Source organism: Bison bison, unplaced genomic scaffold, assembly GCF_000754665.1.
Source record: "Bison bison bison isolate TAMUID 2011002044 unplaced genomic scaffold, Bison_UMD1.0 scf7180017864221, whole genome shotgun sequence".
Classification (NCBI taxonomy): domain Eukaryota; kingdom Metazoa; phylum Chordata; class Mammalia; order Artiodactyla; family Bovidae; genus Bison; species Bison bison.
Window position 1 is genome coordinate 1,599,062 of NW_011494793.1, and position 19,044 is coordinate 1,618,105.

The window sequence follows — 19,044 nt, forward strand, 5'->3', positions numbered from 1 at the left end:
CGGGCGGGCGGGCCAGAACCGCGCCCCCCACCCTGCTTGCTGTCCCGCATCAGAGCGGACCGGAGCTGCGTGTGCCTTCCTGCCTGCTTTTCTCCGCCGCGTTAGCACCGGCGGAACCGCGCTGAGCCCGCTGGCCCCTTTAGGGTGGGGCGAGCCACTGCTCTGCCGCCTACTGGCTTCCCTGCCCCCACTCCCATTAGGACATATCCGGGATCACCCGTGCCGCGCAGCCCGAGACTAACCCCTTAACCCACTTGGGAGCACTCACAGCTTGAAAGATGGGAAGCCTGAGAACCACCCCCTGCCTTGGGGCGTTGCCGTGGCCCACATTGCACTTCTACTAACTGAACGTCTTTTCGCTCCTGCTGCCGTTTTGATCCCTGAGCCCAGCCTCAATCAGACTTCCTGCCTCCTGAGTACTGGAGTGGGTGGGTGGGGTGCCCGGCGGCTGGCGGAGGGTAGGGGGGGAGCAGATCCTTCCTGGAAGCGGAATGGGGCAGGGCCAGGAACAAATCTGGCTGGTGACTCATTGCTTCCTACCTCAGTTTTCTCTTCTGAAAAGTGGGGATACTAAGATAACTCTGACTGAGTTGTTTTTGAAGATGAACCAGTTAATGAGTGTGAAGCCCTTGTGCTGGGCATCAGTGACCCGAGTTGTGAATATTATAATAATAATTTTGTTCGATTTTGTTGTTATTACTGTCATCAGTGTTATTGTTGTTGTCAACTAAAGAACAATTCATTTCAGAGAATAGTTCTCGGCTGATGGCTTCCAAATATTCCTTTTCCCTCCAGTCCAGATAATCCAAGCACTTAGTTGGTGCTTAAGAAATGTTTCTTGAATGAGTGACAGCAACCCCACTACTCACAGGAGAGAGTTGAAGAAGGCAGGACCGGACTGTGTGATATAAATGTATTTTTACTAAATTGTTCATATTTAGTAGCGAATATGGTTGTAAGATCCTAGATGCCCTAGAATACTGGCATCATGTCTAATGTGTTTTTCCAAAATGATCTTGTAAAATAGTCCCTTCTGCAACTCAGGGAAGTGGGCCCAGTCCTCACCCCCTGTGTTACAGATGAGGAAACTGGTGTGGTGGGGGGCGTGTCATGCCCAGGGCTGTGTCGCTGGTGTGAGGCCCAGCTGGTGTGTGGCAGCCCTTGGGGCCTTCCTGCTGCCTGTCCTGCCTCCGTCTCCCTCGCTTCACTCCCTGTCCTGCTCTGCCTACAGGGTGGCCACAGACCACAATGCAGACAACACTTCGGCAGTGCTTCGGGAGTGGCTGGTGGCTGTGAAGGGATTGTACCACTCTGTGGAGTGGCGGCCATCGGAGGAGCCCAGGTAAGCGCCAGGCCTTGCCCTGATCCCTCCTCCAGTTGGACCTGGCTGTGTCCCTGCTCACACACCCTCTATGGCTCCTGTTGTCCCGAGACAGACATGCCCGCCCCCTGCCTCCAGCCCCTGACGCTCCAGTCCAGCTCTGCAGTCTTTAGCACTGGCTCTGGCTACCTACCCACCTCGCCTCCAGCTTCCCCAGTGGGCCATAATCCTCCGGTTGGACTTTTACCCCCTCTATTTATTCCACCTGGAATTCCTTCATCCCCTGGGCTTTGTGGTGGACGCCTGCTGCTTTATTCCTTATCTCTCTTAGCTCAGCTGTTTACCTTCCCCACGAGCCCTTGGCTGACGTGGACTTAGTTCTTTTCATTCTTTTAGGCTTTAGTTCTGTACCCACCCACTGCCCAAACCAGATTAGGAGTCTAGGAGGACAGGCTCCCAGGTTTCTTCGACTCCCCCTCCCCTCAGAGATGGGGGCGTGTCCCTACAAGGCAGTAGAGACCCCTTTGCCCCTCACCCCTCTCCCAGCATTCTTCCCCTCTGGGTCTTTGCACACACCGTGTCGCCTACTTGGGACACACCATACCTCCGTCCTCCTCTATTTTGTCCTTGCTTCTTCCCAGCCTTCAGATCTAGCTTACACATCCCCTCCTCCGGGAGGCCCTCTCTGACTACCCGCGTTCAGCCAGCTCAAGGCCTCTCTGGGCTCCGACAGTGCCCTGTGCTTCTCCCATCACAGCTGCCTCTCCGCAGGTCCTACCCAGATGAGGAGGGCCCCAAACACTGGTCTGACTCACGCTACGAGCATGTCATGAAGTTGCGCCAGGCGGCTCTGAAATCAGCCCGGGATATGTGGGCTGATTACATCCTGGTGAGTTTCTTGGCCGCCCAACCCAGGGGTCCCCGGTGGAAGGTCTGGCGTCTCCAAGGGAAGGCGGAGCCGTGGAATTCAGAGACCAACCTTAACCCCATTTTAAAGAGGGGGAAACTGAGACTCTAAGAGGGGAAGTGAGTTATCAGAGGTGACACAGCTGGTTAGTGGAGGAGCTGGGTCTTGATCCTAGGCCACCTTGGTTCTTAATCATCAGAAGTGAGTGGGTTTTTATGTCCCCCGTGGTTGGACACTTGTTCATCTCCCCTTTTATCACCATCACCAGTGATCTGATATCTCTGCCCAGTCACAGTGATGACCTCTGGGTGACTCCGAGAAGCAGGAGGATGGGGTGGGGCCTGGGGGATGTTGGCGACACTGAGCTGCTGACCCCTGACTTTCACTTCCCCCTTCTGGGCCCCTGGCAGGAAGGGGCTGGTTGAGGTTTGAGTGCAATATTGGGATACATACCCACAGATCACGAGTCTTCTGTGAGCTCCTTCAGCCTGGCCCCTTGACCAGGCGTGGTCCCCTCACTTGGTGTGATGGGCAGGGGGCACTGACCACTGAGCTTAACTCTCTGTAGAGGTTAAATGTAATAATGTCGGACTAACAGTGCCTATGGTGGTTTCCCATCTATGCACCAGACCCCAAGATCTTTTCCTTGTCTTAAAAAAATTGTTTTTGGCTGTGCTGTGTGCAGGCTACTCTCTAATTGCGGTGCGTGAGCTCCTCATTGCCGTGGTTTCTCTCGTTGTGGAGCACGGCCTCTGGAACCCGTGGGCTTCAGTAGTTGTGGTACATTGGCTTAGTGGCTCTGTGGCATGTGGGATTGTCCTGGACCAGGGACTGAACCTGTGTCCCCTGCATTGGCAGGCAGATTCTTAGCCCCTGGGCCACCAGGAAAGTGCTGGTCTCTATCTTCTTCTTTATTTATTTTTGGCTGCGCTGGGTCTTGGTTGCTGCATGCAGGCTTTCTCTAGTTGTGGCGAGTGGGAGCTACTTTTCATTGAGGTGCACGGGCTTCTCATGGCGGTGGTATCCCTTGTTGTGGGGTGCGGGCTCTAGGGCGCACAGGCTTAGGTAGGTGCCGTCCATGGGCTCTAGAGCTCGGGCTCAATAGCTGTGGTGCCCGGGCTTAGTTGCATGTGGGATCTTCCTGAATCAGGGATCTAACCTGTGTCTCCTACACTGGCCAGTGAATTCTTTACCGCTGAGCCACCAGGGAAGCTCTGGTCTGTACCTTCTTAATGTATCAATCAGTGTATGTCTATCAGCCACTCCCTGTGCCCTCCTCGTGCCAGGCCTGGTGGACACAGTGACGATAAGCACAAGCTGAGCCCCACCTTCCTAGCTTCCCAGGAAAGGTGAATGTGACCAGAAAGCAAACAAAACCAAACGAGGAAATATCAGAAGGCGGCCAGTGCCCTGAAAGACACTTGAGAGCGTGGTCAGCGTTCAGGGGCTCCTGTAACAAAGGGTCAACACCAAGGGGCTTACCATGATGCAAGTTTCTTGTCTCACACTTCTGGAGGCCCGCAGTCTGAAACCTAGGGGAGGGGGCTTCCTTGCCGCTTCCAGCTTCTGGAGGCTTCAGGTATTCCTTGGCTTGTGGGCAGCATCCCTGCAGTCTGTGCTTTTGTGATCACGTGATCTCTTCTTATAAAGTCACCAGTCACTGGATTTAAGGCCCACTCTAATCTAGCATGGGGCTTCCCCCGTGGCTCAGCGGTGAAAAACCTGCCTGCCGTGCAGGAGCTCCAGAGAGACAAAGGTTCGATCACTGCATTGGGAAGATCCCCTGGAGGAGGGCATGGCAACCCACTCCAGGATTCTTGCCGGGAGAGTTCCATGGACAGAGGAGCCTGGCGGGCTACCATCCATAGGGTCGCAAAGAGTCAGACACGACTGAAGCGACTTGGCATGCATGCACTAATCTAGTATGGTCTTCCTGGTGGCTCAGATGGTCAAGAATCTGCCTGCAGTATGGGAGAGCCAGGTTCAATCCCTGGGTCGGGAAGATCCCCTAGAGAGGCAAATGGCAACCCACTCCAGTATTCTTGCCTGGAGACTCCCTGTGGCCAGAGGAGCCTGGCCAGCTACAGTCCACGGGATCACAGAGTCGGACAGACTGGAGACTGACCCTTTCACTAATGTAGTATGAATCCCATCTCTTTTTTAAAGTGATTATTGTTTTATTTGTTTATTTTATATTCTTTTCCATTGTGGCTTATCACAGGATACTGCACATAGTTCCCTGTGCTATACAGTGGGACCTTTTTGTTCATCTGCTGCTGCTAAGTCACTTCAGTCGTGTCCGACTCTGTGCGACCCGACACGGCAGCCCATCAGGCTCCACCGTCCCTGGGATTCATCTACTCTCTGTATCATAGTTGACATCTGCTAATCCTGTACCCCTAGCCCCTCCCACCCCCACCCCTCCCGCTGGGCAGCCGCAAGTCTGCTCTCAAAGCCTGTGAATCTGTTTCTGTTTTATGGAACAGGTTCATCGGTACGGTATTTTAGCTTCTGCATGTAAGTGATATCATACGGTGTCTGCCTTTCTCTTTCTGGCTTACCTTGCTCAGTATGATCCTCTCTAGCTGCATCCGTGTTGCTGCGCATGGCATGGTCCCATCATGTATATGCATGTCTTCTGTATCCACTCGTCTGCTGATGGACATGCGGGCTGTTTGCGTGTCCTGGCTGTTGTGAACAGTGCTGTTGTGAACAGGGAGGTGCATGTGTCTTTTTGAATTAGAGTTTCGTCTGGATATATGCCCGGATCTGGGATTGCTGGATCATACGGTCATTCTATTTTTAGTTTTCTGAGCCGTCTCCATAGTTTTCCATAGTGGCTGCACCGACTTACATTCCCACCAACAGCGTAAGAGGGATGAACTCCATCTTAATTACATCTGCAGAGACCCAGCTTCCAAATAAGGTCACAGTCACAGGTACCGGGGGTTGGGGACCTCCCTTAGGAGGGGGCCCTAGTAGAGATCTGAAGGAGCAGAGGAGCCAGCCTCAGTGGGAGCTGGGGGCCAATGTCTGAGGCAGAGCGAACAGAGCAGGAAGCAAGTCTGGGACATTCTGGGACTGGCTAGGAAGCCAATGTAGCCAGAGTGGAGCGATGGAGGGGGTGATGCTGAGGTGGTGGGTGGGGGCTGGACTGTACAGGCCAAGAGGGAGGGATCTGGCTTTTATTTTGAGGGTAATGGGGAGCCATGGAGGATGTGTGAGCAGGGGAGGGCTTGGTTCTGATTTCTGATTTTTAGAAGTTCCTGTGGCTGCCCCGGGGGCAGGGCCGATTGGGCAGGAATAGCGGCAGCAGGAGGCCAGGGTGGGCGCTGGTGTGGGGCTGTGGCTTCAGGATGTGCTCTGAGGCTGAGAGAACAGTCCCTGCTGGATGTTCGGGTGCCAGAAGGACCTCACATCCTGGCGTGAGCCTTGTGGGGAGGACAGAGCCACCTCCTGGGAGGAGGAAGGAGGCGACAGGCTCCTCCTGGGAGCCCTGTGACTTGGTGCCTTATCAGACCATTTTATAGATGGGAAAATGGAGGCTTAGAGAAGTGACAGCCTGCTGGGTGGTGTCTCAGAATCAGTGAGGGACAGAGGTGGGCTCAGACCTCCTGGCACCATCCAGCCCAGGGCCACCTTGTCTGCCTCCCTGGGTTTCGCTTTCATGGTTTGAGGTTGGCTGGTTTTCACTTTTTTCCCTCAGCAAACCTGGGTGGAACTCAGGAATCTGCTTCAGAACTCAAAGCAGCTTTTGACACACGGATGTATTTTTGTAACTGAGGGCTTTGGTAATCCATATTGGAATGTGAAATCATTTGTTGAGTGTTGTTTTTTTTTTAATAATTTTATGCGTTTATTTGGGGCTTCCCAGATGGTGCCGTGGTAAAGAATCTGCCTGTCAATGCAGGAGACTCAAGAGATCCAGGTTCCATCTCTGGGTTGGGAAGATCCCCTGGAGGAGGAAATGGCAACACACTCCAGTATTCTTGTCTGGAAAATTCCATGGACAGAGGAACCTAGAGGGCTTCTGTCCATGCGGTTGCAAAGTCAGACATGACTGAGTACCTGAGTACATGCATTTATTTGTTGATTTTTTACTGCCCTGGGTCTTCATTGCTGCACGTGGGCTTTCTCTAGTTGCGGCCAGCAGGAGCTACTCTTCTTTGCGGAGCATGGGCTTGAGGGTGGCAGGCTCCGTAGTTGTAGCATACAGGCCCAGTTACACCACGGCACGTGGACTCTTCCCAGACCAGGGATCTAACCCGCCACCCCCTGCATTGACGGGCAGATCCACATCTACTGTCCCACCAGGGAAGTCCCTAGTGTTTGAAAATTATTATTAAAAAGCCCTCTTTCTCTTTTTTATGGATACTGTGGGTGTTATGTGTAAGAAAATACACAAGAAACAGTAAGAATTAGTTTAAGAGGAAAAAAAAACATACCTTGTAATGTCACCTCCTAGAGAGACTGACTTTCTGACTGTGTTTTTTCACTTGAGGTACAAGTCACATAACATAAAATTAGCCCTTTTCAAGTGTACAGATCAGTGGTATTTAGTACATTCATCATGCTTTGCAACCACAGCCTCTGTCTGGTTCCAAAACCAGCTTCCATCACCCCCAGGGGAAACCCAGTGCCCATGAGCAGTCACCCCCCGATTCTCCCAGTCCCTGGGGACCACTGATCTGCTGAGTGTTTCTGTGTCTGGCCTGTCCAGGGCGTTTCGTAAGTTATGCAGCTGACTTCCCTCAGCCTGGTGCTTTCAGAGCTCACCCGTGTTGCAGCCTGTGGCCCTGCTTCACGCCTCGTCACTGCTGAGTCATGTTCTGTGCGTGAAAGGAACACATTCTGTTTTTCCTCCGCTGATGGACCCGTGGTTGTTGCCACTGTTTGGCTTCTGTGGATAATGCTGCTAAACACGGTGAACAAATGTCCCTTCAAGTCCACGTTTCCAGTTTCCCCATCCTGTATCTCTGAGTGAACTTGCTGTAACTCAATGTTCCACTTGCGGAGAAACCACCAGACTGGCCGTTTTCACTGTGTGTAATTCCAAGGTCGCAGATTCAAATGTCCGGAGCGGCTGGGCAGCCGCCTCCCATCTGCAGCTGCGCCTCGCCTTGTGGGAATGCCGTTCCCGTGTTGCTGGAGAAGGCTGGGGTTCTAGTGTTTGCTGTTTGCAGCAAATGATTCGAGCATTCTGAAAATCCTGCGTGGGTAACGGAAAGCATGTTCTGTGGACTAGATGCATTGAAAAAAACAGTGAAAAACCAAGAATCCCACCTCTTGACAGCTCTCTGTAATATACTGTGATCTGTTTTCACATCCGGGTCAATAGAGAGATCCTTACCTGTGTTTTGTTGCTTGATTCTCACTTGTCTCGACTCTGTAGCCAGACAGTGGGACAGGGCCAGAGTTTCTGTAGCTGATTCTCCACAGCTAGATTCCTGAGTCGTTCCCAGCTCGTGTGATGAACAACTCTGCCGTGTGGCCTGACGGGGGGCACCAGCAGGCGCACACCCCACTGTGATGACCCTGTCTGTGGGTTGGTGAATTTCCTTCCAGGTTTCCACAAACGAGTGATCATCGTTTTACTCCAATGTTCAAAGTGTTAAAGGAAAAAAAGAACCTTACGTAAAGATCCTATTTTTACAAAATTTTTGGTTGGCATTTAACTCACATAGAAAAAAGTGTCTTTCTCCCGGCCCCTCCCTGCAGAGGCGGCTCCTGCTCCAGCCGTCCTCCTCGTCAACCAGCGCTGCCCATCTTGAAAGTTCCCATAAATGGAGCCGTGTGGTACCCCGCTGTCACTTCCGGGGTCGTGCCAGCACTGTGCATGGGGCCCGTTTGTATTGCTTTGTGCCGTGTGGCCCATCCCTTCTCTTGCCGTGTAGTGTATTTCATCATGTGATCGTAACTCTGCTGGTGACTTAGGTCAGAGCTGTCTGTTGAGAAGCACGGGGCTTCCAAGGCTGCGTGTGCTACTCAGGGTACCCCAGGCCCCCGGGACCCTAGCCTCGGCCACAGCTGTTCCAAGCCATGGCCCAGCCCAGGTGTCTCTGCTGGCCCACGCTGATGTCAGCCCAGGTGTCTCTGCTGGCCCACGCTGATGTCAGCCCAGGTGTCTCTGCTGGCCCACGCTGATGTCAGCCCAGGTGACTCTGATGGCCCACGCTGATGCCATATTGGGTGTTTTGCAGTTTGTAGACGCCGACAACCTGATCCTCAACCCTGACACGCTGACCCTGCTCATCGCAGAGAACAAGACGGTGGTGGCCCCCATGTTGGATTCCCGAGCTGCGTATTCCAACTTCTGGTGTGGGATGACATCCCAGGTCAGGGGGCTGCTGGGGTAGGGCAGGGGCCTGGGGGTGGTGGGGGCTAGACAGAGCAAGTAGGGGCTGGGTTTGAAATCTAGCTTATTACCATGCTGCCTCTTCGTGACCATTTTATAAACACCATTGTGACAATCCTCAAATTAGGGGATGGTCTGCGATTGTTTCCACCTTGCCCGCTGCCCCCAGCCACCAGTACTCTGAGGCAGAAACACACATACAGAGAGGGGGAGTGACTTGCCTATGCAAACATAGCTATGACGGGGTAGTGCCAGGACAGGACTTCAGGCATGGCTTGATCTATGTGTTCAGCCAACATTCCTCTTCCTCCCTCCCTTGAGTGACTTCATTTTCAAACTCCTGGGGAATAATTACAGCAGCATTCAGCTAGTTCACTATGATTGAACCTTGTCCCATCTCCTTCACCTGAACCAATTACTGAAGCCATTAAAATGCCAGGCTCTGATCATCCCACCCCAGAGTTGAGGGTGGGGTTGTAGGGAAAGCCAGACGGAGTGAGGGACAGGAGCTGGAGCAGGGCTGTGCCACCGGAAGGGGGTCAGGTGGCTAGAGCTAGGATGCTGACCTATCCTATCTCTTCCTGTCTTTTTGTTTTGAATTGATATATAATTCATAGAATATGAAGTTCACCATTTTAAAAGTGAATAATTCAGTGGTGTCTATATTTTAAAGTATTCATAGAAGTCTAAATTTATATGCTAACAATTCCAATTTGTAAAGGGTACAAGGAAGAGAGGTAACAATTCCAGATTGTTCCAGAAGCTTTTAGAACTTCTAAAAGATTCCCCCTGACTTTTTTGAAGTCCCACTTCTGGTGTTTTAGTTATAAAATTAAAGAAGCTCAAGTATCTGGTCCCTTTTCAGGTTTTTAATTTCCCTTCCCAAATGCCTTTCAGATCAGAAGTATTGATCTGGGTCTGTGAGTGACTATTTCCCTGTGTTCCCTGCCATTGCCCAGCAACTGAGGTTTGGGGGTTGGAGACTGCTTGGCCCTGCCCAGAGCTCTGCACTCAGGGGATGCCCACTACAGCCAGAAGCTGACACCTGGTCTTACCCTCCAGGTGTTCTGGGCCTCCCATTGTCCTGGTCTCCAGCCTCCCCTTTAGGGACCCCCATGCAGAACTCTGCCTCCACTCCCCGCAGGGCTACTACAAGCGCACGCCTGCCTACATCCCCATCCGCAAGCGGGAACGCCGGGGCTGCTTTGCAGTCCCCATGGTGCATTCGACCTTCCTGATCGACCTGCGGAAGGCGGCATCCAGGAACTTGGCCTTCTATCCTCCGCACCCTGACTACACCTGGTCCTTTGATGACATCATTGTTTTTGCCTTCTCCTGCAAGCAGGCAGGTGAGCCCACAGGGGATCTGCCATCATGGGGTGTCTGTCTGGTTCTTTGGGACCAATTATCAGCCCACAGAAGTTTCACAGAACCAGCACTATAGAGTACATCGATGACTTCAGGTGCAGCTGTATCCAGGTGTTCAGGTGATATCCTCAGGACCCATTCTCTCTCCAGCCCTAGCTCTGCTGGGTGACTTCACTCCCCAGGTCTTTAAGACCTCCTTATTGATATTTCCCTATATTCTTCCAATTATCTATAGTTGAGCATAATTGCTCTCTAATTGTATACTTAGGGCAAAAAAAAATTTTTTTTTAAGAGAAAGAGAACACTGAATGCTGACTTGTCACTTATTTTAAACATGGGTCAGCAACTCATGGCCCGTGGGCCAAATCCAGCCCACCACTTATATTCATATGGACACAGGCTAGAATGTCTTTTGGGTTCTAGGATCCAGCTCCCGTGTGCGTGTGCTGGAGATGGGTAATTTCCCATGCCAACCAGCAATTCTAGGACACCAGCAAGGTGTCTGATAATTCAGCTCAATTCTATTTCAATTTTGACTCTGTTTGCTTGGAGATAGCATCCGATTCCACAGGTTAAGGTCTCGGGCCCACAGTACTGACCCCTCTCCTGCTTCAGATGCTGGTCACAAGTTCAAGTTGTCACCTGTGTCTACTGCATACTCAGTTGCTCAGTTGTGTCTGACTGCGCAACCCTATGGACTGTAGCCCGCAAGGCTCCTCTGTCCATGGGATTCTCCAGGCAAGAATACTGGAGTGGGTTGCCATTTTCTCATCCAGGGGATCTTCCCAACCCCGGGATAGAACTCACGTCTCCTGCGTGTCCTGCATACATTGCGGGTGGATTCTTTACCACTGAGCCACCAGGGAAGCCCCCATGCTTCTGACCAAATGGCTATAAATCAGAGGTTTCACAACTCCTTCCTTGGGTTCTGCTAATTTGCAAGAGCAGCTCACAGAATGCAGGAAACTCATTTACTCACTAGGTTACTATTTATTATAAAACTGTATATAATCCCAGAACAACCTGCAGGAAGAGATGCATGGGGCAAGGTGTGGCGAGGGGCGCAGAGCTTCCATGCCCTTTCTGGGCACATTCTGAAGGCAGACTTGAGTTATTGAGATAGAGCAGTTTGGCCCACAAACCTAAACATTTACTATCTGGCCCTTTAATGAAGGGCTTCCCTGGTAGCTCAGCAATAAAGAATCCATTTGCAATGCAGGAGCCTCAGGAGATGTAGGTTCAATCCCTGGGTTGGGAAGATCCCCTCGAAAGAGGGCATGGCAACCACTCCGGTATTCTTGCCTGGAGAATCCCATGGACAGAGGAGCCTGATGGACTACAGTCCATGGGGTCACAAAGAGTGAGACGCAACTGAAGCGACTTAGCACCCACACACCTTGAATGAAAATCATTTTCGTTGGGATCATCACTTTAAAAAAATATATATTTGTTGTAAAGTTTTAAACCATCAAAAAAATGTTTTAGCTATTCAGAGAAGGACAAACACAGACAGAGATAATGATATTCATGGTTTGTCCGACTGCATCTCATTTCTGTGCATAAATGTGAGTATTTGCTGTCCACCCACTGTTCTGTGGTTTGCTTTGTCATGGAAGCCTGCAGGGACTGTCAGTACCCATGCAAGGTGGAGTTTTTTTTTGTCTTCTCGCCTGGCACTGTGAACCCCTCTTCTGACTCCAGTTCCCAGATGGAGTGCTGGGGTGGTCTCTGCTGGTTGCTGGGAACAGCTGGACCCATTTATGCCCCAGCCCTACGCCGGGCAGTGAGGCTAATGCTGCTGCTCAGAGGCTGCCTCCGCGGCCTTACTGCTCTGTGTTCAATTCTCATGGTTGTTTGCTTGGCCCCAGAGGTCCAGATGTATGTCTGCAACAAGGAAGTGTATGGCTTTCTGCCGGTGCCACTGCGGTCACACAGCACCCTCCAGGACGAGGCCGAGAGCTTCATGCACGTGCAGCTGGAGGTCATGGGTGAGTCTGTTCGCACCACCCCAGGAGGCCACGTTGTCTCCCTCTCCCCACCATCTCTCATCTATCCGTGAACACTGATTGAGTATCTGTTGGGCATCAGTCTTTTTGCCAGGCACTGAGAATCCAGTGTGAACAGTTGTCCCCACTCTTATGGCTTGCAAGCAGCTATGCATGGCACGCTTGGGGAAATCAGGGTGAGCTTTCTGGTGGGGGTGGCATTAAGATGCAGGGTGAGTTAGCTGGAAGGGAGATTGCAGCCGGAGGGAGCAGCACGTGCAGGAGCTGGGCAGCTGGAGGGGCTGTGAGCTCAGAAAACAGGCAAGGTTGGTGGGGCAGAAGGGGTACAGAGCCAGCAGGCAGGGCCACGGTGGGGGCATCAGACATTGGACTTAGGAGTGGGTCTTGTCCCCAGGGGTAGGCAGGAGCCGTGGAGGGTGTGGGAGCACGGGAGGTAGGAGGTTTCACTGATGACCCTGCGTGCATGGCCAGGTCAGCCATTTCATCACCCTGCCAGCCCCCAGACCCACTGTTTGTTTAATGTTTATCTTATCGGACACTTTCTTTTATTTGAATACACTTTGAAAAGGAAACTTTAATATGTATTTTTACTGTGGTTACAAGCTGATGTCTTTCTAATGCATATACAAATAAATCCATAGGCTATTATGTTAGCACCTGTACCTCTGGTGAGGTGGGCTGAGTGCGCAGGGCTGAGTCACCATTGAGGCTGCTTGAGGAAGGGGCCTCTCCCCCAGCTGGGGAGTCTCTGAAGCAACCAGACAATGGAGCAACATCCTCTTCTGTGGGGGCCTGGCCCTGTGCTGAGCACCCACTTCCCTGTGAAGGCCTGTGAAGCAGCACAGCGATTCCTTCCACTGCACAGAGAGAGGATTGGAGGGCCAGGCCCCTTTCCCGGGGCTCAGTCCCCATCACCCCATCCATTTCTAGAAGGTTCTGTCTATGGGTCCCCCTTGTGGTTGAAGATGGAATGACACTCTGCTCTCTGGAGGGGGCTTTGGGGTCTTCCCTGGTGGTTCAGATTGTAAAGAATCTGCCTGCAATGCGGGAGACCGGGGTTCGATCCCTGGGTCAGGAAGATCCCCTGGAGAAAAGAATGGCTACCCACTCCAATATTCTTGCCTGGAGAATTCTATGAACAGAGGAGCCTGGCGGGCCACAGTCCACAGGGGTCACAAAGAGTCAGACGCAACTGAGCGACTAACACTTAACACTTTGGGTCTTCTGAGATAACACCTGGAGGCTGCAAGGTCACCAGGGCGAAGACCCCCCCACCCCGCCCCCAACACCCAAGTGTCTGTCCCATGCGGTTGTCCAGGCCCAGCATGGCAACCCCACCGTAGTCACAAGAGGTGGATCTCTGCTTATTGCCAACTCCTTTCTGTGACTGGGCCCTGAGAAGCTTCTCTGTGGCTACTATCAATGGTCCTAGTTTAAATTTTCACATATATTCTTGTTTCTGGTTAGGAAACCGTTCACTCCACTGTTATAAACTCACACACAACAGAGGCATGAATATTTTCCTGTTTGAGGGCTCGAGCAGATCACGCAGGACAGATAGAAGGAGGGGGTCTGGAAGTTTCAGATATTTGTGCAAATCCTTCTTCACAGTTCTTGTGAAAACCATCTTTTCTCTCTACCTGTGTGTGGGTACCTGGTCCCAGGCTATGCATGTGATTTTACATGTGTTCAAAGATCTTTCTTACAATAAAATTTCAAGCTTACAGAAAACCTCAGAGAGATGCCCTCTGTTTATGGGGAATCCAGCAACTTGCTTCCTTCCCTGCCTGCTCATGGGGTGTCTTTCCCAGTTGGCCCCATACACTTGGCTCAGTATAAGGGCTGTTCTCTGAGTTTTAGCACACAGAGCAGTAACGGGTCATGGGTGTGCAGTGTGATGATTGTTTTATATCCCTTTATATCCAGATGCAGACCAAGCCCTGACCCTCCCCAGCGTCCCCACTGAATCCACCAGCTGACTGGCTTTCCCATTTTGTACTTCACATCAGTGGAATCACACCGTGTGCTGCTCAAGCGTGGTGTCGTCCACGCAGCGTCCCTGTCTGCTGCCACTGGCTGCTGAGTGTGGCTGTGACTCATTCCCTTGCCTTGCTGTCTCGTACTCCATGTAGATGTTCAGCTACAGATTTATGTACTCTTGGCTGTGCCATATGTCACTTCACCCATCTTCTCTGGGGCATGTAGGGCATTTCTTGTTTGCCAGCATTGCAGAGAGTTCTAGACATGGCTTCTGTGGGTGCAAAGTTAGGAGATACCTACAACATTGCTCTCACTTCTTACATCAGGAGTCCCCAAGAACATGTTCAGGTTGGATAATCCACTAGAAGTACTCAGAGTTGAAGCTATTAAACTCACAATTTATTACAGCAAAAAGACACAAATTGCCATCTTGGCAAAGGGAAAAGGCGTGTGGGGCAGCGTCCAGGAGCATTCCAAGCACAGGGACTCCTGGGGTCCGTTCTCTGTGGAGTCGCGTGGACAGTGCTTGCTTCTCCCAGCACCAGCGCGTGACAACACGCATGATGTACTTCCAGCCAGGCTGCTCCCCGAGCCTCTGCGTCCAGGGCTTATGCTGGGGCTCTTACAGATACAGCTGACTGCCACGTGGCTGACCCCCATCTCCAGTCACTGTAGAGACTGAGCCAAGACCCCCACCCTAAATTACACTGTTGGCATAGATACCCACTATAGCCCAAGGCCTGAAATAAAGATATTTCCAAGGTCTTCAACTACCCAGGAGCAGAGAGCAAAGGCCAGACTGCTCTGTGGTCAAGTTTAATCCTTCACCCTATAATAGGTCTAGCAATGTTACAATTTTTTTTTTCTTTGACTGCGTCTGGTGTTAGTTGCAGCCTGTGGGATCTTCCACGGTAGCTCACGGGCTTTGTGGTTGCCCGTGTGCCAGCTTAGTTGCCCCAAGCTTGTGGGATCTTAGTTTCCCGACTAGGGATTGAACCTGCATCCCCTGCACAGGAAGGCGGATTCTTAGCTACTGGACGACAGGGGAAGTCCCTAGGGGTGTTGCATTTTTCTATCACTGACATAGCTGCATTGCCTTGTTCTTTCTGGACTTTAATATGTTCCATTTCCCCAGAACTGATAAGACAGGATAAAGAGATACCTCCACTTCCCACAGGCAGATCCTTCCCACACGTACACCCCAAGGAGGCAGGCGGAGACTGAGAAAGAGAGGGAAAGTGCTTTGCAGCCGGATTCTCAGATCCCAAAGCCTTGCCCTTTTGGGTCCCAAGGTCCCCTGAGGATGGCAGCAGGTGGCAGGGAGCTGTGATGGGTCCCGAATAGGAAGAAGCCCCAGGGTGCAGTGTCCCTAGAGGAGGAGGCCCAGGCTTCGAGGTGGGAGGCTCCGGGTGGACTCTGGGCCTCACCCAGGTCTCTCCCAGATAGAGGGGCCTGTGTCTGCCCTGCTAGCTCCCACGGGGCCTTTGTTCTTGGGGAGGTGGATGCTACACTCACTGGCATGCTGGGCTTTTCTGGGCCTCAGCAGGCTCACAATCCCCTGTGGATCTATTCCTTCTATGGGAAACCATCAGGGATGGGCCAAGACAGGGCCCTGGGGATGTGGTTTGAGCACTGCCCACAGCAGCTAAAAGGGGAGCGATCATGACCACCCTGAGCTTCTTAGCATCCCTGGGCTTGGAGATGTGTCACTCCAGTCACACGGCACCAGCTCCCTGTGCATCTTCACCCCGTGTACCCTCCGTGGAGGTCTCTGTGTCCAGATTTCCCATTTTTATAAGGACTCCAATCATACTGATTACATGCCACGTGTATATGTTAGTGGCTCAGTCATGTCTGACAATTTGTAACCCCATGGACTGCAGCTCTGTCCATGGTATTCTCCAGGCAAGAATACTGGAGTCAGTAGCCATTCCCTTCCCCGGGGGATCTTCCTGACCGAAGGATCGAACCTGGGTCTCCTGCACTGCAGGCAGATTCTTTACCGCCTGGGCTACCAGGAACGCCCATATTGATTAGAGCCCACCACCCTAATGACCTCATTAAAGATCCTATATGTAGATAAGGTCACCTTCTGAGGTACTGGGGATCAAGATGCCAGCATATCTTTGGAGGGCGGACACAATTTAACCCAAAATAACATGTGATTTCATGGGATTGTCTCATGATAGAAACCTCTGAGAGGTTTTTTAGTCCACTTTCAAGATTGAGGGAAGGAGGAGAAGGGGGCGACAGAGGATGAGATGGTTGGATGGCATCCCCAACTCAATAGGCATGAGTTTGAGCAAACTCTGGGAGATGGTGAAGGACCGGGAAGCCTGGTGTGTTGCAGTTCATGGGGTCACAAAGAGTCGGACATGGCTGAGCGACTGAACAACAGCACAGATGAGGAATGTAATTCCTTTGCTTGTTTTATGAGTTTGTGCCGAGCTCCTTGTTGGGTGCCAGGGAGCCAACGTGGGTGGGTGGACCTGGTGTCCCTCTGGTGGAGCTCATGGGAGATAATCAGAGAATTGGGACTTAGAGCAGAATGAGGCTTTGCGGAATGAGGCTTTGATGGAAGGCCGGGTGCTGTGGGGGCCTCCAGAGAGGTACCTGACTCAGCCTGGGGAGGTCAGGAGACTCCTGTTGGTGCATCGCCCCCTACCCCAAGAAGACATCTTAGCTGATAACTCAGGGAAAGGAAACAAGGGAGGAACAGGGTTTCAGCAGAGGCACAGCATGTGCAAAGGTTCAGAGGTAGGAAGAGGGGATGGGTAAGTCTGGAGCAGTGCCAACAGCCAGAGTGGGTAAGAGGCAGAGGAGAGAGACTGGCACTGCTTCTGTGGGCGGGGCTGGGTCAGGCAGGGTCTCTAGCATCAGGCTGAGGAGCCCGGGGTGACACGGAGCCATGCAGAGGTTGGGGAGGGGGCATCAGGAGCGAGGCTGGAGCCCTCCGTCTCCATGACCGCCTGGTGACCCCTCGGCTTTGCTGCCCCCCAGTGAAGCACCCACCCTCGGAGCCCTCGCGGTTCATCTCAGTGCCTACCAAGACGCCAGACAAGATGGGCTTTGACGAGGTAGGCCGGGCCTTCCCTCGGGGTGGGGGCCGGGGGCCAGTCCGGAGGGTCCAACAGAGGCTGTGGGCCGCAGGTCTTCATGATCAACCTGAAGCGGCGGCAGGACCGGCGGGAACGCATGCTGCGGGCCCTGGAAGAGCAGGAGATAGCGTGCCGGCTGGTGGAGGCTGTGGACGGCAAGTGAGTTGAGCCCTGCCTGGAGAGGGGCGGCGCCACGGGTGGGTGTAGACCACCCTGATGGCCGCGGAGGCGGCGTGGGTCTGACGCTGGCTGGGTACGCATGGGTACAGGCCACACCCAGGCAGGCCACATCCGGTCCGGGATGGGGTGGGGGAGGGTGGGGGAGGGTGGGGGAGGGAGGCTCACTGGTGGGATTGTGGATAGATACAGTCTTCCTCTGCCCCCCACCCCTCCACACTTGCAGAGCCATGAACACCAGCCAGGTGGAGGCTCTGGGCATCCAGATGCTGCCGGGCTACCGGGACCCCTACCATGGGCGGCCCCTCACCAAGGGCGAACTGGGCTGCTTCCTCAGCCACTATAACATCTGGAAGGAGGTACGTCTGGCAGGGGGTCAGGACCCTCCTCAGCCCTTGTTTTTATTTAAAAAAATCTTATGTATTATGATTTTTGTTTATTTGGCTGCATCTAGTCCTAATTGCAGCACTCAGAATCTTCCCTTCACGTGGGGGCTTTTCCTTGCAGCTGGGGGATTCTCCAGTTGCGGCACTCGGAGTCTCTAGTTGTGGCTCGCAGGCTTAGTTGTCTCACGGCATGCCGTATCTTAGTTCCCCGACCAGGGATCAAACCCGTGTCCCCCTGCTTTGCAAGGCAGATTCTTAACCACTGGACCACCAGGGAAGTCCCCTCCTCGGGCTTCTTAACAGCTCAGGGAGGGAATCCCCTGCACCCCAGGCAGGCTTCCAAAACCACTGCAGGACACTCAGCCTCTCTTCTTGGGTGAATGTGGCCCCTGAACCCCAGGTGGGGCAGCTGCCATCCTCCCACTGTGCAGATGTGAGTCCGGAGTCTGAGGAGGGGTGAGCCTGACTCTAGAAACGGTGGGGTCTGAGGCCCTGGACCTCCAAGTGAAGCCTCTTCATACCCAGCCACTGTCAAGTATCTAGAGTCTGGGCACCGTGCTCAGAGCTTACTAATTGGAGCACCAGCCATGGTGATGTTAACTAATGTACACCCCACACATTGGTATCCCATTAGCCACAGAGGCTCATCAGACACCCTGGGAGGGAAAGGTTATGATGGGCGAGGATGCCAGATGGGGCTTCGAACCTGGAGCCATCCAACTTGAGGTCAGATTTGGTATTTGAGGCAGTGCATTCTCGCCCAGGTTGCTCTCTTTTTCTGACATTGATCATGGAAGGTACGGGGCAAAGGTTGCGGTGTCCAGGCAGCTATGGAGCCAGAGGGGATCCAGGTTCAAGTCCAGCCCTGCCTCTGAGCGGGGTGAGCTCTGTGAGCAAGGAAGGCATTTCCCAATCTCAGCCTCGTTTTCCCAGATGAAGAAGACAGAGTCTTCTTCAGTCATGAAGCTTATCAAGTTCATTAGTTCACGGAAGATTTGTCAAGTACTGACTGCATGCCCAGCCTGGTGCTGGTCCAGGGGACACGACAGCCTCCAAGACACACCCAGCTCCGCACAGGGGATTCACAGCCCTGGGAGCTGGGGAGACTGATGCTAAACCACAGAGAAATGACTAACGTTGAAATGAGTGAGAGGCACCTACAGGAGAGGTCCAGGGTTATGAATCGTCCTCAACTAGCTGCTTTGGGTGATGGTCACGAAGGATCTCTTTAGTTGACATTGGAACTGAGGCCAGCAGGGTGAGAGGGATCCTGCCTGCTGCTGCATGGGAGAAGGGTGCTCTGTATCAAAGGCACAGGGCAGGCCCAGGCCCAGGCCCTGGGATGGGAAGGGGCAGCCAGGCTGAGGCTGTGGAATCTGCTTCCAAGTTGTAAGGAGAAGGTTTTGGCCAAGAGGTAGATCTGAACTTCTGGTGGTGTGTGTGTGT

At 52.8% G+C, this 19,044-nt stretch overlaps 1 protein-coding gene across 2 annotated transcripts in view; it reads left to right on the forward strand.

Moving 5' to 3' along the window:
- The first annotated feature begins 6 nt into the window (after positions 1 to 6).
- The window catches only part of COLGALT1 (collagen beta(1-O)galactosyltransferase 1), a 22,111-nt gene continuing 3,073 nt past the window's right edge, over positions 7 to 19,044 (forward strand). Inside the window, exons 1-9 of one of the 2 annotated variants that reach the window (XM_010845638.1) lie at positions 7 to 428; positions 1,232 to 1,342; positions 2,093 to 2,210; positions 8,429 to 8,563; positions 9,728 to 9,932; positions 11,820 to 11,939; positions 16,938 to 17,014; positions 17,088 to 17,194; positions 17,439 to 17,571. In XM_010845638.1, the coding sequence (XP_010843940.1) occupies positions 2,151 to 2,210; positions 8,429 to 8,563; positions 9,728 to 9,932; positions 11,820 to 11,939; positions 16,938 to 17,014; positions 17,088 to 17,194; positions 17,439 to 17,571 (837 nt within the window). In that variant the 5' untranslated portion in view covers positions 7 to 428; positions 1,232 to 1,342; positions 2,093 to 2,150. Of the gene's footprint in view, positions 429 to 452; positions 1,343 to 2,092; positions 2,211 to 8,428; positions 8,564 to 9,727; positions 9,933 to 11,819; positions 11,940 to 16,937; positions 17,015 to 17,087; positions 17,195 to 17,438; positions 17,572 to 19,044 lie in introns of those variants that run through there. The other variant, XM_010845637.1, reaches the window with a different exon arrangement.